This window comes from Pan troglodytes, chromosome 14, assembly GCF_028858775.2.
Source record: "Pan troglodytes isolate AG18354 chromosome 14, NHGRI_mPanTro3-v2.0_pri, whole genome shotgun sequence".
In the NCBI taxonomy this organism is placed as follows: domain Eukaryota; kingdom Metazoa; phylum Chordata; class Mammalia; order Primates; family Hominidae; genus Pan; species Pan troglodytes.
This window is the reverse complement of record NC_072412.2, coordinates 18,664,723-18,689,213: the sequence shown is the minus strand read 5'-3', so window position 1 is coordinate 18,689,213 and position 24,491 is coordinate 18,664,723. Positions and strand designations below refer to the sequence as shown.

The 24,491-nt window shown below is 37.2% G+C and overlaps 2 protein-coding genes and 1 pseudogene across 2 annotated transcripts in view; all 3 read left to right on the top strand.

The window, feature by feature from the left end:
• The window catches only part of TPTE2 (transmembrane phosphoinositide 3-phosphatase and tensin homolog 2), a 130,181-nt gene that overhangs the window by 85,131 nt on the left and 20,559 nt on the right, over positions 1-24,491 (top strand). The window contains 7 exon segments of the mRNA XM_063792403.1: positions 797-916; positions 2,576-2,675; positions 2,822-2,885; positions 3,620-3,684; positions 16,822-16,882; positions 17,703-17,784; positions 17,883-17,971. Of these exon segments, the coding sequence (XP_063648473.1) occupies positions 797-916; positions 2,576-2,675; positions 2,822-2,885; positions 3,620-3,684; positions 16,822-16,882; positions 17,703-17,784; positions 17,883-17,971 (581 nt within the window).
• Positions 1,233-1,405, top strand: LOC112205307 (U2 spliceosomal RNA; annotated as a pseudogene).
• Positions 9,420-9,737, top strand: LOC107967841 (cytochrome c-like). The gene has a single exon (XM_016925013.3). The coding sequence runs from the start codon at positions 9,420-9,422 to the stop codon at positions 9,735-9,737; it is 318 nt and encodes a 105-aa protein (XP_016780502.1).

The window sequence follows — 24,491 nt, the reverse complement described above, 5'->3', positions numbered from 1 at the left end:
AGGTGGAGGTTGCAGTGAGCCGAGATCACGCCATTGCACTCCAGCCTGGGCAGCTGAGTGAAACTCCATCTCAAAAAAAAAAAAAAAAAAAAAAAAAAAAAAAAAAAAAAAAAAAAGAGATCCTGTCATTTGGAACAACATGGATGGAACTAGAGATCACTATGTTTGTTAAGTGAAATAAGCCAGGCACAGAAGGATAAACATCACATGTTCTCACTTATTATGGGGCTCTAAAAAAAAAAAAAAAAAGCAATTGTATTCATAGACCTAGAGAGTAGAAGGATGATCATCAGAGGCTGGGAATGGTAGTAGGGGCTTGGGGGTGGGGAGGTGGGGATGGCTAATGGGTACAAAAAAATAGAATGAGTAACGCCTACTATTTGATAGCACAACAGATTGACCATAGTCAACAATAACTTGATTGTATATTTTTAAATGACTGAAAGAGTGTAATTGGATTGTTTGTAACGTGAATGATAAATGCTTGAGGGGATAGATACTCCATTGTCCACAATAAGGGTGATTATTACACATTTAGTTATATCTCTTATTATGTTTGAATTGCCATGTTGGTGTTTTAGTCACATATAAATGTCAAATGATGAATATAATTTTATTGTTTGAAAACTTCCCATGAATGTTATGTTTTTCCCTTAGTCTACTCTAGAAAATACATTTTAAATAATTCATGATAGTAGAATTCTTAATGGGGATGAGTCAATAGTTTGTGGTCTTTAAATATTCCTATCTCTTCTTGCAGAGGGAAATGAACTTTTTTTTTTGTTTTATATTACAGGAGACAGCAGTATTTTTCTGACTTATTTAACATTTTAGATACTGCCATTATTGTGATTCCTCTGCTGGTTGATGTCATTTACATTTTTTTTGACATTAAGTTGCTTAGGAATATTCCCAGGTATGAAACATAAGACTTACCTCTCTTAAAGTTTTTCATTAATTTTAGCATTTTCTGTGGCTTTTATTCTATATAATCTTTTCAACTTCAAATGTTCTCATCTATACCAAATACATTGCTTTAAAATGAAATGTTTGGGTAAATGCCCACATACTTTGAAACTAAAAGATTGTGATATTTAGGGACCAGTGAAGAATATACACGCTAAGTACCATTAATGGAATAAAGAAGATGGCAGTACCCAAAGAAGGACTTTTACTCTTGTACTAACTTTAACTTCTCTACATTTTGAAGTTCTCATCGAATTCCCATTTGTATCATTTTTTGGCCTTTTGGCTAAGATCAAATATAATATTCTTATCAGTTTAATATCTGCTATATCAAAAAAACTTATATTGAAAACAATTCCCGTCTGTGCTTCAACTACAAATCCCTTACACATAATGTTCTGTCTGGATTTTTCCTACAGCCAGGAGGGAATTTATTTGAGCATATGCAAAATTTGAGTGATTTCAATCATGAGTTTCTAAAAAATAGCAAACAGAACAGAAACTAGGAGATGACACATGTAGCAACACAATAGTAGAGTTTTGCAGTATAGTTGTGGTAGAAACAAAGAAAGCTTAGGCAAAGTTAGAACTGTTAGGGATTAGGAAACTAAAGAGTGTATGAGGCCCTGGTGACTCTTTTTCTTTTTTTACTGTGACAATGAGGAAAATGAAAGAGCAAATGTATACTGGGAGGTAGATGGTGGCTTCCTAAGCTTGTTCATAGGTCAAATAGCTGATTTCTTTTTGTACCCTAGCTTCCCTGGACTACAGCTCAGGCCCCAACTAAAAGCATGTTAAGTGATTGGCTTTTGGAGTTATTTGAAAATAACCTCAGCCAATGTGGTCCTCTGACTAGAAACCTCAGCATCACTTGACAGCTTGCTAGAAATATAAGAAGAAAAATACCTTAGGCCCCACCCTGGACCCACTGAATCAGTATCTCTGGGACCCAGCAATCTGCAGCTTAACAAGCTTTTCCAGGTGGCTCTTATTGACGTGTGCCCAAATCAGAGAAGCACTAGTCCAGACCATCAGTTCTCTGCTTTGGTGGTTCTGATGGCAGGAGAGATACCAGCTAGCACACTTTGGAAGTATCTCAATCTGTTGCCTGCCTGATGTGCATTAGCAGCTGTAGTGAACATCTGTTACTCATGGGAATAACAAAGATGAACAAGAATAATCGATTTGTTTTGATGTGGAAAAATTGAAAATGCTAGTCTTAAATCCCAAAATTAAATTTACAAATGCTAAGAGTCTATCGTATCACTATTTCTCTAGACCAGAATTTCTCAGCCTCAGCATTACCAACATTTTGGGCAAGATCATTGTCATAAGAGGGTGGTGAGCAGTTATATTAATTGTAGGGTGTTTAGCAAAATTCCTGGCCTCTATTCACTAGATGTAAGTAACACAGAGACACAAACACACATGCACACACGCAAGTTGTGAAAACCTAAATGCCTCCAGACATTGCCAAATATCCCCCAGGTAGGTAATTGGGGAGAGGAGGGAAAATTGCCTCTGGTTAACAACTGCTGCTCTAGACATAGTTTATATTGATAAAATTCTGTTTCTGAAGCAAAAATGGATCTTTTAAATTTATTGTTAGATGGACACATTTAGTTCGACTTCTACGACTTATTATTCTGATAAGAATTTTTCATCTGCTTCATCAAAAAAGACAACTTGAAAAGCTGATGAGAAGGCTGGTAAGTGGGCAAAACATGCTTATGATTCAGAAAAATATTTTGTGTTTTGGGACCCATTGGCAAGGGTTGATATCTATACTGTATAATGTTTTTTATTTTTATGTTGATGAATGTTTCACAAACTAATGATGATTTTAAACTCTCAGGTTTCAGAAAACAAAAGGCGATACACAAGGGATGGATTTGACCTAGACCTCACTTACGTTACAGGTTTGTGACACTTAACTGTTGATTTACTTGTATTACTTCACTTTTTCTTGTAATTGTATTTTTTTGCCTCATCTAAGACACATTCATTCAAAATATTCTTTATTCATGAGAATATATGCCACTGTGATAGTGTGACATATTTGTGGTTTAGCCCTGGCAATGGAAGATCTGCATGTCTTCTCAATTCAGGACTACTCAGTTGCAGCATAGGAACTTGAATGGATTTTCAGCTGACTCCATTTGAGTTTCAATTTATTAACCTCTCGTAGTTATTTCTGAGTCCCAAGGATCCCACAGAGACCTCTTCTCAACCTAGAACCCCAGAGAATGAGGTCAGTGTTTTGTAGATCTCAGGTTTTCTGAGTCAGAGGGCTGCAAAGCACCTTGGGGGTTCCCACCGTCACTGGTGCCCAGAAATCTTGGATTTTCTCTGGTATTTAAGATAAGAAATAAATTCTAAGAACAGGGGGAACTTCAGACTGAGGCCATCATAAGTACATGGCATACAGTTAGAACTAGTGGAGACTTAAGAACTCCATGCCAGTTTAATGGTCATTGTGTTGGATAATTTAATATGTTATTTGATTATCCTGAGTATTAGCTCTTTTCTGTCAACCTCAATTTTAAAAGTTTTTTTTCTGTGAAAATGGAGTCTGATCATGTATAAATTAATTTTTTTTGTGTTATATGAAATCTATAATAATGTTTGTAATAGTGATGATTTTGACTTTCAGAACGTATTATTGCTATGTCATTTCCATCTTCTGGAAGGCAGTCTTTCTATAGAAATCCAATTGAGGTAAGAGTCTTTCTTTTTCTGACAAATACTCATTTCTCAGTGAATGTAGACTGTGTAGTCATAAGTTTAATATTGACCCAGATATGGCAGTATTCTTTTAAAAATGTACTCTTTCAAGTAAAAAAATCATAATGGATTGATACCAGTTACGATTGTGCCAGTGGTTACAAACCACCCCAAAACTTACTGGCTTATAACAGCAACTATTTATTTGGCTCATGATACTGTGGTTTGTGAATTTGGTATGGGCTTAACTGTCCAATTCAGGTGCTTGCAGAAAGGATTTCCTGTCTCAACTAAGCTCATTCATGTATCTGTGGGCAGCTACTGAGTCATCTGAGGACTGGCTAGTCTAAAATGACTTGGCTACCCTCAACTGACAGAGCCACTGCATGCTACGTGCACCCCCCCGAGGCCCAAGGCCCATCCCATCTGGCACCCACTGCTGCCAACAGCCCCACCCCCTTCACCAGCAGAGCCACCATATGCTGCATGCACTTCTAAGGCACTGAGGACTGGCCTACCTGGTGCCCACCCTGCTGTTGGCAATACCCCACAGCTAGCAAAGCCACTGCAGCTAGCATGCATATGCCTAAGGCCTGAGAACTAATCTGAATGATGGCTCTCATACCAAGAAAAGCCATCCCACTGTCTCCACAAACCCTCACCATCAGGCCACTGAGGCAGTCACAGACACCACTGAATGCTGATTACAGCCAAAAAAGTCACCTGAAGACTATATTACTGCACCCACCCAGAACCAAAGTCAAAGCACCCTACTCAATGAACACTATAGGAGACAACTATTGGAAAAAGTATTTCTCTATGAAAGCTCTCTAACATTGGAAGAGGCAACAGTTTCCCCAGATGTGCAAAAATCAGTTTAGGGCCACAAGAAACATGAAAAGCAAGGAAACATTACACCTCCAAAGAAATACAATAGTTCCCCATTAACAGACCCTAAATTTAAAGAGTATATCAAATGGCTAAGAAGGAATTCAAAATAATGATCTTAAGGAAACTATGAGATACAGACAATGCAGATAGACAAATCAATGAAATTAGAAAAACAATTTATGATCTTATGGGAAATTCAACAAGGATATATATGTCATTAAAAACCAGACAGAGATTGTGGAGCTGAAGAATTTAAGGAATAAAATAAAAATACAATCAAGAGTCCAGGTGCAGTGGTTCACACCTGTTATCCCAGCACTTTGGGAGGCCAAGGCAGTGGATCACTTGAGGCCAGGAGTTCAAGACAAGCCTGATGAACATGGCAAAATCCTGTCTCTAAAAAATACAAAAATTAGTTGGGTTTGGTGGTGCATGCTTGCCATCCAAGCTACTTGGGAGGCTGAGACACGAGAATTGCTTGAATCCAGGAGGTAGAGGTTGCAGTGAGCCAAGATTGTGCCACTGCACTCCAGCCTGGGTGGCAGAGTGATACCCTGTCTGAAAAAAAAAAAAATACAATCAAGAGCTTTAAAAACAGACATGGGAGAGATATGGCTAAAATCTAGGAAGCTCGAAGGTTCTCAAATAGATTCAACCCAAAAAGGTCTTCTCTGAGGTGCATAGTAGTCAAACTGTCAAAAGTCAAAAAGAGGGAATATTCGTCAGGTGCAGTGGCTCACACCTGTAATCCCAGCACTTTGGGAGGCTGAGGAGGGTGGATCACTTGAGGCCAGGAGTTCAAGGCGAGCATGGCCAACATGAAGAAACCACATTTCTACAAACAATAGAAAAAAATTAGCTAGGTGTGGTGGCGTGAACCTGTAGTTCCAGTTACTTGGGAGGCTAAATCACGAGAATTGCTTAAACCCAGGAGATGGAGGTTGCAGTGGGCCAAGATCACACCACTGCACTACAGCCTGGGTGACAGAGCAAGATTGTATCCAAAAAAATTTAAAAAAAAAAAAGGAAATGTTAAAAACAGCAAGAAAAAAGCATCAAGTCACATATAAGAGAAACTCCATTTGATTAACAGTGGATTTCCCAGTGGAAACTTTACAGGTCAGTAGACAATAAGATGGGATGATATATTCAAAGTACTGAAGGAAAAAAAAACTGTCAACCAAGAATACTATACCTAGTAGAGCTATCCCCTAGAAATGAGGGAGAAATAAAGTATTTCCTAGACAAGCAAAAACTGAAGGAATTCATTCCCACTAGACTGACCTTTCAAGGACTGCTTAAGGTGGTTCTACATCTGGAAGCAAGAGGATGATTACCATTGTCAAAACACACAAAAGTATAAAACTCACTGGTAGTGCAGATATACACATGAGAAAGAGAAAGGAATCAAACTTTGTTGCTACAGAAAATGACCAAACCACAAAGATTAAAAAAAATAGGTGAAGAAAAGAACAAAGGATATACAAAACAACTAGAAAAAAATGAACAAAATGACAGGATAAAGCCTCATCTATTAATAGTAACCTTGAATGTAATGTAAACAGATCAAATTCCCAATTAAAAGATATAGAGTTGGCTGCCAAGATTTAAAAAAAAAAAAAAAGACCCAACTGTATGCTGCCTACAAGAAACTAACTTCACCTGTAAAGGTTCATACAGACTGGAAGTGAAGGGATAGAAGAAAATATTCCAGGCAAACAGAAACCAAAAGCGAGCAGAGGTAGCCATACTTATCAGATAAAAACAGACTTTAAGTCAAACTGTATGAAGAGACAAAGAAGGTCATTTTATAATAATAAAGAGATCAACTTAGCAATAAGATATAATAATTGTAAATATATATGTACCCAACACTAGAGCACTCAGATAAACAAGGCAAATATTTTTAGGTCTAAAGGGAAAGATAGACTCCAATGCAATAACAGTTGGGGCCTTTAACACCCCCTCTTACCACTGGACAGATCATCTAGACAGAAAATCAACAAAGAAATATGAGATTTAAGCTTACAGATAGGAAAAAGTTCTGGTGTTCTGTAGTGCTGTAGGGTGACTACAGTTAACAATAATTTATTGTATATTTTTACATAGAGAGGATGTTGAGTGTTCCCAACACAAAGAATGATAAATATTTGAGGTGATAGATATGCTGACTATCCTGATTTGATCATTACACATTGTATGCAAGTATTGAGATATCCCTGTGTACCTCATAAATATGAACAAGTATTATGTGTCAATTAAAAATATTTTTAAAGAATGAAGGAAACAGATTTTTTAAATGAAAGGAAAGAAAATTACCTGACTTGGCTGAATGGCCCCATGTGGTCTCTCATTCTCCAGTAGGCTACTTCAGGCCTGTTCACATGATGGCAGAGGCAAGAGTCCCAGGAGCGGCCACAAAACAATGCAAATCCTCTTCAGGCCCAGGCTCAAAATTATATATTAATTCTACCCCATTTTATTGGACAATGCAAATTACACTACCAGTCTGGATTCAAGGAGTAGAAAATAAACTCCAACTCTTGATGGAAGGAACTATAAAGAATTGTGGCAGTTTTTGATAGTCTACCATAGGGAAGAAAGATGGGGATGCTATAACCCAAAATGTGTATTCTTAGGTTGAGATCCTAAATTATAGTCAGGGCATATGGCTTTAGGCTCTGTGGATGACTAAATTAATTTCAAACATATAATGCTGTTTACTGTGAAATGCCAGCTGAAAGGATCATTGTTTAATTTTATATAAATTACAATACTTATTATACCTCAATAAAAATATAACTATCAAGGGCTGGCATCAGTTGCCGAGAGGTGGAAGGAGTACCTCTCTGCAGTTTGTTAGCTCAGTTCTGAACAGGACAGGCCTGCAAGTTCAGCTACTTCCCAGAAAATGTCCTGGATCCCTGGCCTGAGTCATCATCCCATGACTAGAGAACATGGATGGATTATTTTATCAAGAAACTGGTGATAAACCAAGGGCTATAGGAATTAAGAACTAGGGCTAAAAAAGAAATGTTTAGAGTGATGCAAGATGGCCAACTGGAAGCAGCTGCAGTCTGCCGTGCTCACAAAGAGGAATGAAAAGGGGCGAGGGAATTCAGCACCTTCAACTGAGATAACCAGGTTCTCACATTGGGACTGACTGGATGAACAGGTCGACCAATGGAGAATGAAGACAAGCAGGCAGAGGGTGCGATGGCCCAGCCGGGGGCGGCATGGAGCCAAAGGAAACCCGACTCCCAGCCAAGGGAAGCAGTGAGTGTGCAGTCCTGCCCAGGAAACCATGCTTCTCCCATGGATCTTTGCAAGCCATGGATCAAGAGATCCCCTTGTGAGCCCATGTCACCAGGGCTGCGGGTCTGATACACAGACCTGTATGGAGTCTGGGCACATCAGCTGCTCAGGCACACACAGAAACCCAGGAGTTTTACACACTGTAGCCGGGGATCTTCAGCACAGTGGGAAATCTGTCCATATGTATCTCTGGGAAGGGGGCTGAATCCAGGGAGCCAGGCAGCATCATTCTGCAGGCCCCATTTCTATGGCACTTCACAAGTTAAGACCCACTGGCTTGGAATACTAGCCTGCCAACAGCAGCGGGTTGGAATCCACCTCAGATGGGTCTGAGTTCCCGGGGAGGTGGGGAGAGGCAGCCGGCATCACTGTGGTTCATAGACTCAGCCACTCCAGCCTGCCAGCTATGGAGAATACAGACAATCTGGACAAGGAAGAGTTCCCCACAACACAGCACAGCTGGCTTGCCAGATCATGACCAGACTGCTTCTTTAAGCAGGACCCCAATCCATTCCTCCTCACTGGACAGGAATCCCCGCGGGGGCTTTAACCACTGCAGCAACGGTTCTATGGACAGAGCTTTGATCTCTCCCTGAAATGGAGCTCCTGGCGGGAGGGGCAGCTGCCATCTCTGCAGTTTGGTCAACTCAGCCACTCCAACCTGCTGGCTTTGGAGAATACAGGTGGTCCGGAGGAGGAAGGATCCCCCACAATGCAGCACACCTGCTCTACCCCAAAGCAGCCAGACTGCTTCTTTGGATGGGTCCCTGATCCAATGCCTCCTGATGGTGGGAATGCCCAACGGGGGTCTCCAGCCACCTCCTGCAGGTATGTGCGGGCTGGCTACAGGTCAGTATCCCCCTGGGGTGAAGCTTCCAAAGGAAGGAGCTGGCTGCCATCTTTGCTGTTTCTCAGGCTTCACCGGCAATATCTCATTCAGAGTCTATGAGGAACTTAAATTTACAAGAAAAAAACAGCCCCATTAAAAAGTGGGCAAAGGATCTGAACAGACACTTCCCAAAAGAGACATGCATGCAGTCAACAAAAATATGAAAAAAAATCTCAACATCACTGATCATTAAAGAAATGCAAACAAAACCACAATGAGATACCATCTCATGCCAGTCAGAATGGCTATTATTAAAAAGCCCAAAAATAACAGATGCTGGGAAGGTTGTGGAGAAAAAAGAATGCTTTTACACTGTTGGTGGGTGTGTAAATTAGTTTGACCCATGTGGAAGACAGTGTGGCAATTCCTCAAAGACCTAGAGGCAGAAATACCATCAGACCCAGCAATCCCATTATGGGGTATATACCCAAAGGAATATAAATCATTGTCTTCTAAAAATACATGCATGCACACATATGTTCATTGCAGCAGTATTCACAATAGTAAAGACATGGAATCAACCTAAACACCAGTCGATGATAGATTGGATAAAGAAAATATGGTACATAGAGCGGGATGTCTGGCTTCTGAGCGGGAATCTTTGTAGTGCCAGTGATGAAAGAGAGAATTAAATATGGGTGATGTTGAGAAAGGCAAGAAAATTTTTGTTCAGAAGTGTGCCCAGTGCCACACCGTGGAAAAGGGAGGCAAGCAAAAGACTGGGCCTAATCTCCATGGTCTCTTCAGGTGGAAGACAGGTCAGGCCATTGGATTATCTTACACAGAGACTGATAAGAACAAAGGCATCACCTGGGGAGAGGATACACTGATAGAGTATTTTGAGAATCCCAGGAAGTACATTCCTGGAACAAAAATGATCTTTGCCAGCATTAAGAACAATGCAGAAAGGGCAGACTTGATAGCTTATCTCAAAAAAGCTACTAGTGAGTAATAATTGGCCACTGCCTTAAACAGAAATGTCTCATGACTTTTTTATGTGTCCTATGATATAATAGATCTCATACACCAGAATTCAGATTATGAATGACTGTCAGAATATTTTTTGGGCAGTCCTGATTTAAAACTAAGACTGGCTTGTGGTTAAATGAATAAGTTTGGTTTTTGAATATTAATAGTAATTCCAATTCAGTGAATGCTATCACTGTTTACTCCTTCTAAAGATATGATTAGACTTTGTTAATAATGTTCAACTTTTCACAAAGATGGTGAGTACCATCTTAAAACTTATTGAAGATTGGTTTTATATTTATATTTATATTGGTTTATATTTAGATTTATATGACTGGTTATGTGAATATATTTAAATACTGGGGAAATTCCTTCACTGTCTCAGAACCAAGCAAGATTCACCTGTATTTTGTGTTTATTTGCCTCTTAAAGGCAAGGGTTGAAGATACGGTAGCAATGTCTACTTTGTATTTTTGGCCTTAACTATGCCAATGTAATTAGAATTCCTTGTATTTAAGATGGTTCCTTTTACATATTCAAAGGCATTTTGTGTGGTTTATGTGTAATATCAAATAAAGATTATTTAACACTTAAAAAAACAACAACAAAAAAAGAAAATGTGATACATAAATACCATGGAAAACTGTGCAGCCATAAAAAGGAACAAGATTACATCCTTTCCAGGGACATAGATGGAGCTGGAAGCTGATATCCTCAGCAAACTAACACAGGAACAGAAAACCAAACACCGCATGTTCTCACTTACATGTGGGAGCTGACAATGAGAACACATGGGCACACAATGGGGAACAACACACACTGGGGCCTGTGGGGAGGGAGGGGATGGGGGAAGGAGAGCATCAGGAAGAATAGCTAATGGATGCTGGGCTTAATACCTAGGGATGGGATGATCTGTGCAGCAAACCACCATGGCACACATTTACCTGTGTAACACACCTGCACATCCTCCACATGTACCCCTGAACCTAAAATAAAAGTTGAAGTAAATTATCTGTATATACATATGCCCTGATGTACGTACGTATACATTATATATGCATGCATCTATAACCACATGTTTATTGAGGTATAACACATATGGTAGGTTGCACTACTCAAGTATATATCTTGATGATATTATACCTGAGTATATATGCATGTAACCAACACCTCTGTCAATATATTGGTCTATGACTGACCTCCAATTAATTGTTGTAAAGATATAAAGTATCAAGTTTCATGTTTTTCACATAGCTCTCAATTCCTCCTGTACCATTTATTGTAAAGAGCATGATTTCCCCCAATGAATTGCAGAGGTGCGTTTATTGCAAATAAAGTGAACATATACGTATAGGTCTGTTTCTGGGCTTTTTGTCCTTTCGTTATGACTGTCTATACTTAAGTCCAGACCATAGTTTTAATTATTATGGCTTTATAGTGACTCTTGAGAACTTGTGTATAAGTCCTCCAACTTTGTACTTCTTTGTTTAAAAACTATCTTGGCTCTCCTAGATTTTTTGAATTTCCATATAAATTTTAGAATCATCTTGGCAATTTACATACACACACACACACACTCAAACCCACACAAACACACCCCCACACCCTGTTAGTATTTTGACTTGGGCATTGACTACACAGCTTAATTTGGAGAGCATTGACATGTAAAAATATTGAGATTTCCAACTCATGAACATAATACATCTCTCTACTGATGTCTTCTTTGATTTCTTTTAGCAATGTTTGCAGTGTACAGGTTTTACAACTTTTGTTAGTTTTATTTCTATGTAGTTGATAAGTTTTTGTGCTATTTTAAATGATATTTGAAGATCTTCATTTTCTAAATATTTGCTCTTGGTATGTAGGAACATAACTAATTTTTGTATATTGACTTTTGTTTATTTGTTTGTCTTAAGACAGGGCCTTGCTCTGTCACCACAGGCTGGAGTGCAGTGGCACCTGGGCTCAAGCATTTCTCCCACCTCAGTCTCCCACATAGCTGGGACTACAAGCAGGCATCACCACACTTGGCTAATTTTTTTAATTAATTTTTGTAGAGAAGGAGTCTCTCTGGTCTCACTGACCCAAGCTGGTCTTGAACTCCTGGATTCAAGCAATCCTCCCACCTCAGCCTCCCAAAGTGCTGGGATTAAAGGTGTGAGCCACCACACCTGGCCTTGTATGTTGACTTTACATCTAGCATCCTTCATAAATTCACATATTCATTTTAATAATGAATGTGTAGATTCCCTGGGATTTTTAAAATGTATGCAATCATATAAAGTTACTACTTTCTTCCCACTTTTTATACTTTTTTCTTTCTTTATTGAATTATCTGGGACTTTCACAGTAATGTTGAATAGAAATGGTAAGAGGAGGCAACCTTGCCCTGTTCCCAAACCCACGTGGAAAGAATTTCATGCTTCACTATTTGAAATGATGTTTGCTATAGGCTTTTGTAGTCATTCTTTACTAGATTAAGACAGTCCATTTTATTTCTAGTTTGCTAAAAGTTTTGAATCATGAATTGGTGTTGAATATATCAGATATTTTTTCTGCATCTATCAAGATAATCAAAATGTTTTTCTGTTATTCCATTAATGAGATTTTCAAATGTTAAACCAACCTTTTTTATTTTTGGAATAAACTCCTTTTGGTCTTAATGTATTTTTTATGTATCACTAGATTCTATTTGCTAATATTTTATTTAGAACTTTTCATCTGTGTTCATGAGGGATATGTAGTTTTCTTTCCTGAAATGTCTTTATCAGCTGGTCTACAATTACCTTAGCTTAGGTGTCTTGGGTAACTCCTATCTACTCAACTTATCTTCATCCTCCATCTGGATGAATATGATGGGTATGTTTCAAGGTCATGGCAAAAGGAAAGAGCTAGAGTGGAATCTTACAAATGCTTTTGCAAGCCTCTCCTTTGTGGCATCCCAGTGACCAAATCAACTCACATAATGGAACACAAAATTAGAGAGAAAGGGCACTACGAGGTGAAATGTGAGGGCTTGGATTCAGGAAAAGTTGAAGAATTGAGACCATTGATGGAATGATTCTACCTTATTCTCAGGCAGGGAAGCATTTTTATACATGCAGATAGTTCACAAGAAATAACTGCTCTATAGTCAGAGACTCAAGACTTCAGCAGTTGTATAAAAATACATTTGTAAATACCTAAAGACCTTGAAGAGAAGGGTCTGAACCACATCTCACCCAGGTTATGCTATTCATGGCTAAGACATGACTCTACCACTCCCTTGGCCAATTTTGAAAATTGTTTCAAACTATTTATTTGAGGTGGAAGTACTTTCTGTCGCTCCGAATGGGCACAGTCATGGAGTAATGTGACCAGGGTCCACTGGATGGGTCATGGCACTTGAGGGCAGCCATCCTAAAATTTCCAAATTCCATCTTTATGGGGAAAACATCTCTTGATTGCTAATATTGTTTTTTAAAGCAGGTTAAGTTAATAACTGTGAGTTAATTATAACATGTCTAAATTGAGCCCATTTTCTTTTAGTAGATTTGGTGGTGACTAATATAAATTTGGCAACACTTAATATTAGCTGGAGTGTTTTTAAAAAGCCAAAAACTTTTAGCATGTAAATCAAGACAAAGACATTACTATTTTTTTCTGGGGTGATCTCTAGACTCTTGGTTTCTATCAGTTATTAAACTGTTATCTCCTTGGGGCATTGACAAAGTACTAATAAGTCATTGATTCCTTTACCATTTTTAATCAGAGTATCCCAAAAGGAGGTAATCATGTGTTTTAATAAATTCCACAAATCATAAACCACTCAAAAAGCAAATCTACCATCCATATTAATATTTAATCTTTCATCTTTGCCAGAGTGCAGCCCCAAATCTAAGCTGCTAGTTCAGCTACCTGGGCAGGCTGGGAATCAGGCCATGGAGCCCTTCAGTGATTGCATGTTCAGTGATAGCAGCATGTCCTGCACTGGGAGTGTCTCTGTCATATTTGAGAAGTATCTACAAAGTATATTAAATCAAGGTTGACTAAAAGGGAGAAGATTCAAATCCAGGCATACTTAACTCCTGAGAGGATGCTACACAGTCATGTGATTCCCCTTTATTCTTAAAAGGGAATCAAGTTGCAGGGTTACATTTTGAACAACAGCGAATAAGCAAAGCAGACATTACAATTTCATAAGTGGTAAATTTGCTAGTGGAGAAGTGTCAGATGCTGCCTTGAAGTAGCAAAAACTTTAGAGATGCAGGACCCATAGAGTTAGTGGAGAAACAAGCACTGTGGTGGAAGCATCAACAAGTTTGGCCACTGCTACCACCTCATGCAAGTACGGAAGGTATACCTTTGCCTCCAAATCAAGGAATGTGCTAAGATAGGCAGAGAGAAGAGTATGGTAGATTTAGGAAAACCCGAAGGTGGAGGTTGTTGCAAGAGGCTTTCTAAGAGGAGACAGCATTTTTTACTTTTGCATCACAAGGAAGAGTTTCAGAAATTATAAACTTAGTAAGCCATGCAAAGGCTGAGCTATTGAGAAAAATCAGGTATACAATTACCTACATTCCTACAATCTTAGCCATCTTTTAATTTCTGTTCTTGGTAGAATTGAATGCACTTTATTCTGGCTGAAAACAGAAACTGTCCATCTGGTGACAGATTGTGACCAGAAAAATGTAGATTCTTGGCAGAGTTGAATTTTTTCTAGATTCTTTATGTCCTTTTTCACCTAATTTGGATAAGAGGTATTTGCAGTCTTCGGTAAACTACTTAGATCAGAAAACACAGCAGTGAATCATCTAAATGTTGAGTTGCTATATATATATATATATGATTATAAAACGATATATATATATCATTTTTTAGGCATTGAGAGAACTAGGAAGTGGATTTGGAAAAATCCCTAAAGCTTAACTGTCCAGTTATATTTGTTTCCCCATGAAAAAGCAAATATTGACTGTTTTTCTATATATTTATACTAAGGAAGGCTGCACATAAATTACCAGTGTGAGATATTTACTTGTTGAGAGAATGAAGGACAGGGATGGGCATGGTGGCTCACACCTGTAATTCCAGCACTTTGGGAGGCCGAGGAGGGTGGATCACCTGAGGTCAGGAGTTCAAAACCAGCCTGGCCAGCATGGTGAAACCCTGTCTCTACTAAAAATACAAAAAATTATCCAGGCGTGGTGGCAGGCACCTGTAATCCCAGCTACTCAGAAGGCTGAGGCAGGAGAATTGCTTGAACCTGGAAGGCAGAGGTTGCAGTGAACTGATATTGCATCTTTGCACTCCAGCCTGGGCAACAAGAGTGAAACTCCATCTCAAAATAAAATAAAATAAAATAAATAAAATAAAATATGAAGGACAGGACAGTATTCTAAATGTTGCATGATATTTCATTAGTGCTATGATTAACCTCTAATGTTGGACATTTAAGTGTCACTATAATCAACAATACAGCAACAGACATGTTTGCGCATAAGGCTTTTTCTGTATAGATTGCTAGGAGTGAAATTACCTAGCTAAGAGTATGAATATTTTTAGGGTTCTTAATATATATTGCCAATTCCGAGAGCAATTGTATTCTTGTATCCACAATAAATCAAAGTTTTAAATTTCATGCCTTATTTTGCCAGCATTGGATTTTCTCATTAAAAGAGAAAGGGCTAATTTCATGGGTGCAAATGGCATTTCATTGTTGTTTTGACTTTGTTATTGGTGACACTGAATGTTTTCGTAGGTTGTTAATCAGTTAGATTTTCTCTTTTATGGATTGTTTATGTCCTTAGCCCATTTATCTATAAGGTGAGTGAGTAATATTTAAGTTGTTGTTAATGAATTATTAATTTATCATACTAGGCATAGTCCCCATTCAGTCAATTTTTCTGAAAAATCGTTTTCCCTGTTATTCATTAATAGCATTTTTAAGCAGAAATTTCAGATTTTTATGAAGTCAAACCTAAGCCTATTGATCTTCCATTGATTCAACACCTTTAGTTCTTCCTCATCCGAAGAATTGATTAAAATTTGCTTAAATTTCTCATAGATATTTATAGTTTTTATATGTGATTTCTAAACCCGTGTGGATTTTATGTAAGAAATTTCATGAATTCTGAAGTATATAAAACTATTTATCCTTGCCTCCCCCACTATGCAGATTCAGAGTGTTCATCTTTTTGACTTATTATTTCCTCCTAACAGAGATAGCCAGTTTAATAAATGGATGACTTTGATACCTTCATTTTATTTTTCTCAATATTAAGCCCGTAAACATCGCTCTGAGGGTACCATACTAATCAGTTTTAAAATTTTGTGTCATTTTTGTTGTTGCACAGAGATATATATGTATGTGTGTGCATGTTTCAGAAAGATATATTTACTGAAAGTTGGATTCATATAGTGGTATTGATTGTATTTTAAATAATAACTACTATTTGTTTTTCATTTTAAAGGTTATACATATACACACATACACACACACACACACTTATAGGTACACATATATCTTCATTTAAAAAAATAAAGAGAACAAATGAACCAAAAAAGTCTCCATATTGTTACCAGTTATTTAAAATTTGATATGTTTATCTTTTTCTATCACACATACACACAATCATACTATATACTTTTTGCATTTATTTGTTTCCATAGTGCTTAGATAGACTGTAATATGCAGATCACTCTCTAAAGATGTATCTATTCAGAATTAAATTGAAATAAGAACCAATATGAATTAGATTTAAACAAGAACCATATTAACTGTGAATTAATGATTTAGAACAAATTACTTAAAGTTAGTTAACCAGCTAATTTACTTATGTGATAGCTTTAAACAGTGTGTATTTACAATAGAGACTCATCTGAGTAGCCAAACACACTTTGTGGACTATTTGAAAAATCACAGTGGATTAGAACTTGAAGTTTGCATACCCTCTTATTCCCTGAATCTCCCCTAGAAGATGCTAGTGAGAGACAAATTAATAAAAGTAATAACCATTTTAGGTTCCCCCTAGGAAATAGCTTGTGTTGGTGCCATGTAAATATGTAAGATATGTGTTTGTCTTTTTTAGGAAGTTGTGCGGTTTCTAGATAAGAAACATCGAAACCACTATCGAGTCTACAATCTATGCAGTATGTACATTACTCTATATTTTGCTACTGTAGGTAGAAAACAGATTACTGCACGTAAGAAGATGATTTTGTTTTTTAGATTGCATTTAATCATAAGTATTTGGTAGTGGCAAGGAATGAATTTAAAAATCCCCATCTTGGACTGGCCCCATTTAGTAGAAGGAGTTAGCCCAGCAGCACAAGGTACCGTATGAAGGATGCGGCTTTGGCAGGACCAATGAGGCTGGAGTGGAAGCAAACCATTTTAGGGAAGATCTGTTCTGGCCATACTAGGTTTAGGAAAATCTTTCTGTTTTTCCTGCCAGATTGTGTTATGAGGACATAGACAATTTAACAAATGAGCCCTCTGACCCATCAGCAGTGGCATGTGATGAGAGTAAGGCTCTAGATGGGAAAAAAGCAAAAGACTCTGTAGAAAATAGGTTGTAACCCAGTTTAATACCCTGTCTCTCTTGATTTTTTCCTCTACCTGTATACTCAATAGACATTTTCAGGGGGCAAACATTTTGGTCAGCTACATTTGCCTCTTGTGTGGTTTCTAACTACCCTGAAATAATATAATGAATAGGCTGCTAGAAAGTTAAAAATTATACCTATTAAACAAAAATAAGTTGAGTTTAGGTTACATGAGATGGATAAACCACTACCATCCTTACGTTTTTGAAATGCTTGCGTTTATTTTAGAGTGGCAGGAGCAACTTGGAAAGCTCTTTTTGAAGATAGATAAGGAATTCTAATAAGATATGTTAACTTATTCGTAACTTCATCATTTATCATGTTATTCCCTACAGAGATATGACATACATATTATTTATTTTAGGTGAAAGAGCTTATGATCCTAAGCACTTCCATAATAGGGTCAGTAGAATCATGATTGATGATCATAATGTCCCCACTCTACAGTAAGTTTTATGCTAAATTGACTATCAGAAGAGGGCTAAATATATTGGGCTTGATTTTTTGAAAATATTTTAACTAAAAATCTTAAACTTGAAATCAGTGAGATGGTGGTTTTCACCAAGGAAGTAAATGAGTGGATGGCTCAAGATCTTGAAAACATCGTAGCGATTCACTGTAAAGGAGGCAAAGGTAATAACATTTTCCTTTTTATTTTTCCCTTTCTAAAGACATGTAAATATAGATAAAGTAGAAGAACAAGATATGTATTGCTATTAATATGTATTAATAATTGTTAGCATTTTTAAATATTAGCTCCAAGACTGAAAGAAGGGAAGGAGAAAGGAAAGAGGAGAGGAGGAAGGGTGGGAGATAGGGAGAGGATAAGGAATGGAAGAAAGTAGGAAAAAAGAACTAAGGAAGGTTGAGCATATTTTCCCTTGTTTTCCTAGTATTTGGATTTTTTATTTTTGGTTTGCCAGTTTATATCTCTCAAAATACAAACAGTCTTTAATTTTAGAATATCAGAGTACTTTTATTTTATTTAAGGCTGATCTTTTTTATTTTTAAATTAACAAAAAATCAATATATTTATGGTGTACAACATGATGTTTTGATATACATAAACATTGTGAAATGGCTAAATCAAGCTAATTAACATATGTATTACTCCACATATTTTTGTGTGAGAACATTTAAAATCTACTGTCTCAGCAATTTTCAAGTATACATTATTATTAACTGTGGTCACTATGTTGTACAATAAATTTCCTGAACTTATTCTTCCTGTCTAACTGAAATTTTGCATCCTTTAATCAACATCTCAGGCTGGGCACAGTGGCTCACACCTGTAATCCCAGCACTTTGGGAGGCTGAGGCAGGTGGATCACATGGTGAAGCCCCATCTCTACTAAAAATACAAAACATTAGCCGGATGTGGTGGCACGCACCTTTAATCCCAGCTACTCGGGAGGCTGAGGCAGAAGAATCGCTTGAACCTGGGAGGCAGAGGTTGCAGTGAGCTGAGATCGCACCATTGCACTCCAGCCTGAGCAACAAGAACAAAACTCCATCTAAAAAAATAACAATAATAATAAAGTAAAAACCAACATCTTCACAATCCCCCCAGTTTTGTCTCCCCAGCCCCGGTAACCACCATTCTACTCTCTGCTTCTATGAATTTGACTTTTTTAGATTCCACAAATAAGCGAGACATGCAGTATTTGTCTTTCTATGCCTAGCTTATTTCACTTAGCATAATGTTCTCCAGGTTCATCCATATTATCTCGAGTGACAGGATATCCTCTAAGGCTGAATTGTATGCCTTTATTTATATATACCACATATTCTTTATTCATTCATCCACTGATGACATTTAGATTGACTCCATAGCTTGGGTATTATGAATAATGCTGCAGTGAACACGGGAGTGCAGATTTCATTTCCTTTGGATATATACCCAGAAGTGGAATCTCCAAATCATATGGTAGTTCTATTTTTGTTTTTTTGAGGAATCTCAGTGCTGTTTTCCACAATAACTACTAATTTACATTCACACCAACAGTGTACAAGGGGGGTCCCTTTTCTCTTCATCCTCACCAACTCTGCTTTTGTCTTTTTGTTAATGACCATCCTAACAGGTGTGAGGATATCTCTTTGTGGTTTTAAATTGCTTTTCCCTGATGATTAATGATGTTTAGCATTTTCTCATTATACCTCTTGGCCATTTGTGTGTCTTCCGTTGGGAAATATCTTTTCAGGTTCTTTGCCCGTTTTCTAGAGAAATAACTTGTTCTCTTGCTATTGTGTTGTCTGAGTTCCTTTTTAAAAAAATCTGTTAACCTATTATCGAATGTATGCTTTGTAGATATTTCTCCCATTCTGTAGGTTCTCTCTTTACTCTATAAATGTTTCCTTTGCTGTGCAAAAGCATTTTAGTTTGATACAGTATCATTTGTCTACTTTTTCTTTTGTTGCCTATGCTTTTCAGTCATATCCAAAAATATCTTGGCCCAGACCAATGTCAAGAAGATTTTCACCTATCTTTTCTTCTAGTAGTTTTCCAATTTCATGTTTCACAGTTAAGCATTTACTTTGAGTTGATTTTTGTATATTGGGTGTGATATGTTGCAATTTCATTTTTCTGCAAGTGGATATTCAGTTTCCCCAGTATCGTTTATTGAAGAGACTGCCCTTTCCCCATCTTGGATTCTTGGCACCTTTGTTGAACATCAGCTGAGTATAAATGCATGGATTTTTTCTGGGCTGTCTATTCTGTTCCATTGGTCTATATGTCTGTTTTTGTTCCAGTAATATTTAAGGTTGTTCTTAAACTTTGTGAGAACCTTTTAGATTAAGGGAGCCAACAGAGATGCTATTTCAAAAATTATGCTGGAATTTTTATAGTGTAATGATACGAAGAAGTTGACATTGGTGGGGTTAAAATGGGGAAAAAAAGCCATTTGTAAATCCAACCAATTTAAGTTTAGTTAGATTTTCTCTCATTCAGGTTTAGGCTTTAAATAATCATCTAAGCATATTTCACAAATTTTGACAAACATAAATAATTACATTTTTAGTGGGCTCTAAATGAATTTTTATATCAAATTCCAGGAAAACATAGCACCGTAAACTGACTTATATAATTCAGTAAAATCAAGTTTTAGTCTTATTGACTAGTTTCAAGCCCATTAGTTAATATACAGGTTCTGTGTTTAGCTCTACAGGTTGGAATATTGTATATAAACTGGCAATTTACAATACCATAGTTAAGAATATAGAGGTTGAATCATTTGAAATTGCCAATTTTTAACCATCTTTTGCTTTAAAAATGGCCATTTCACATTGCCCAACCTAAAATGTTATTATTAAAGAAGTTAGCATCAGCTTTCTATTAACTAATGCTAATTCCTTGCTTGAAGGAAAACATTCATTTCAAATTTGACTTTTTTTCTTTTTTGCTGAGAGGGGGTTTACATTATTCTGTATTCACATAATATTTTGTTGATTTTGTTAAAGTTTGTTTAGAGGGCTAATATTCAGCTGGTATGTACCAGAGCAGCCTCTTTTTTATGTGTTCATTCATATTAGTCTTGCTATCTTCTGGTTGGTTGCTGCCTGCAGGTTACCAGTAGTATCATGATAGTAAAAATATTTTATATCGATTTATAGGAGTTCTTTAAAGAATCTGAATGCCAATTTTTCTTAGTATTGTAATTATATTCTCCCCACATGTTGCCTTTAAATTTGATGGTGATTTATTTTGTTGTACAAAAGTTTGTAAATTTTTGTTTTGTTTTGAGACATGATCTCGCTCTGTCACTCAGGCTGGAGTGCAGTGGCATGATCTCAGCTCATTGCAGCCTGAACCTCCTGGGGCTCAAGCGATCCTCCCATCTCAGCCCCTCTGAGTAGGTGGGACTACAGGTGAGCATCATCATGCCTGGCTAATTTTTGTATTTTTTATAGAGACAGGGTCTCACTGTGTTGCCCAGACTGGTCTTGAACTCCTGGACTCAAGTGATCCACCCACCTCAGCTTCCCAAAGTTCTGGGATTACAGGCATGAGCCATCATGCCCGGAGAGAAGTTTGTAATTTTGAATATAGTAAAATTTGTTTTTCTATGTGTGTGTATGTATTTCATGCTTTTCTGTTATGTTTATGAAATTCACCCCTATACTGATATAGTAAAGATATTCCACATTTCCTCAAAAATATTCAAGTTCCATTTTTAGTATTTGGGTCTTTAATCTAATTGGAAGTTGGGGGGGGAAGTATTTTTTTTCATATAGATAGCCAATTGTCCTAACACCATCAATTGCATGCTATTTTGTTCTCCATTAATTTGTAGTCCCTCTCAGTAATATACCAAGTTTCTATAAATATTCAAAGTGTTCCTAAGTTCTCTCTACCACACTTTTGTAATTATTGTAGCTTTATAATATGGTTTGATAAAGGCAGAATTGTCTTGCTCTTCTTGGAACTTTATTATTACATTCAATTTTAAAATCATTTTGTGAAGTGCCATAATGGAACACTTTTAGGATTTTTATTGGAACTACATTGAATTTACAGATTAACTTGAGAGAACTGACAACTTTGAGATATTGAGTTGTACATGTGAATCATCTTGTTCATTCTTTAATAATATTTTATACTTTTTTTAATCATGTCTTTGCACATCTTTTCAAAAATTCATTCCTACACAAATTGTGACTGAAAATGGAATCTCTTTTTTTCTATTACATTTGGGTTGTTTCCAATTTTTATTGTGATAAATTATGTTTTTTGTTTTGAGATAAGGTCTCACTCTGTCACCCAGGCTGGAGTGCAGTGACATGATCTCAGTTCATTGCAACCTCCGCCTCCTGCGTTCAAGCAATTCTCATGCCTGAGCCTCCGGAGTAACTGGGATTACAGGCGTCCACCACCACACCCAGCTACTTTTGTATTTTTAGTAGAGATGGGGTTTTGCCATGTTGTCCAGGCTGGTCTCAAATTCCTGACCTCAAGTGATGTGCCTGCCTCTGCCTCCCAAATTGCTGGGATTACAGGCATGAGCCACCATGCCTAGCCCAATAATACTGCTTTTAAAAATACATGTTTCTTGTTGCACATGTGGCCACATTTTTGTTGAGTGTATACCTCAGACTAAAATTGTTCTGTCTTAGGGTAATGAATCTTGAACTTTACTTGATAATGTTATCTGTTTTCTAAAACAGTTGTACCAATTTTTACTCCACTGGTATTGTAGACTTCAAGCATTCCATATCTTCCCCAATACTTGCAATTCTGAGTATTTTTATCTTTAGCCTTTGGGTGTGTGATGGCATCTTATGGTGGTGATCATTTGCATTTCTATAATTACTAATTAGTTTGAGGAAGTTTTTTTAAGATTATTAAGTATTTGGATATCCTTTTTTGTAAAGTAACTTTTTTATTTTCTTAACCATTTTTCTCCTGGATTATTCATCTTTTTTCTCCTGATTGTAGGAGTTCTTTATGTATTCTGATTTCAATTCTGTTATTGGTCATAAATGTATTTCAAGAAAGCTTTTCTGCTCTGTGATTTGCCTTTTCTGTCTCTCAGGAGTATCTTTTGGTTAACAGAAGTTCTTAATTGTATTACCATCATATGTATCATGCTTTCCCTTTATAAAGTTTGTGTTTTTGTGTCCTGATTAAGAAAATTTTCCTTGAGTTTAAAGGACATTTTACTACTATATTTTCTTCGAGAAGGTTCATTCCTTTTAAAATTGATTTATGTGTGTGGTGTGAGGAAGGCGTCATGTTTCATCTTTTTTCATGTATGGCTATCCAGTCATTCCAGCACACTGGTTCAGAAGATTTTCATTTCTTTACTACCCTGAAGAACATGAATCTGTTTCTGACCTTCTATTCTGTTCATTGATTCTTCATCTTTGTGCCAATAGCACAACTATCTTACTGTAGCTTTCTAATACGTCCTCATCATCTTCTTCTTTTTCACAATTGTTTGGGTATTTTAGGTCATCTGTATTTCCATATAAATTTGGGAATCAACTAGTCAAATTACACACACTGGATAGAAATTTGTTTGGAATTGCATTGAATTTATAGACTGGGGAGAATTGAATCTTCACAATATTGACTCATCCAACCCATGAAGAGAGGTATTCTCTCATTTAGTTAGGTCCTCTTCAATTTCTCTTTACAATGCTTTCTCATTTTCTGTATAGAAAACTTGCATATTTTTGGTGAGATTTATTCTTAGATTTTTTTTGTGGCTATTTAAATGATATCCCTTTAAAATGTCTGTTTTCTAAATGTTTTTTGTTGTTTTAAATGCAGTTCATTTTATTTATTAATCTTGCAATTAGCAACTTTCCTAAACTCACTTTTTTTTTTTTTTTTTTTTTTTTTTTTTTTTTTGTGGCAGAGTCTCATTCTGTCACCCAGGCTGGAGTGCAGTGGCATGATCATGGCTCACTACAGCCTCAACCTCCCTGGGCTCAGGTGATCCTCCTATATCAGCCTCTTGAGTAGCTAGCACTGCAGGCAAGTGCCACCATGCCCAGCTAATTTTTTCATTTTTTTGTAGAGATGGGGTTTCGCTATGTTGCCCAGGTTGGTCTCAAACTCCTGCGCTCAAGTTATCTGCCAGCCTCAGCCTCCGCCTCCCAAAGTGCTAGGACTGCAGGTCTGAGCCACCGTGCCCAGCCTAAACTCACTTATTAGTTCTACTAATTTATCTATAGATTCTTTTGGATTTTATGGTACATGATTACATCATATGAAAATAATAAATTGTATTTTTTCCATTTCAGTCATTTATCTCCCCTAGCACTGGCTAGAACATTCAGTACAGTGTAGAATTAGAAGTGGCAATAGCAGCCATCAACATACAGTTCCATTCTCAAAGGAAAAGCTTTCAACATCTCTCCAATTGCTTAACGACTGTGTGTGTGTGTGTGTATTAGCTACCATTTATCGATTAAGAAATTCCTTGGCTGGGTGCCATGGCTTACACCTGTAATCCCAGCACTTTGGGAGGCCCAGTGGGGTCAGATCACTTGAGGCCAGGAGTTTAAGACTAGCCTAGGCAACATGGTGAAACTCTGTCTCTACTAAAAAATACAAAAATTTGCCAGGTGTGGTGGCACATGCCTGTAATGCCAGCTACTCCGGCTGAGGCACGAGAATCACTTGAAACCAGGAGGCAGAGGTTGCAGT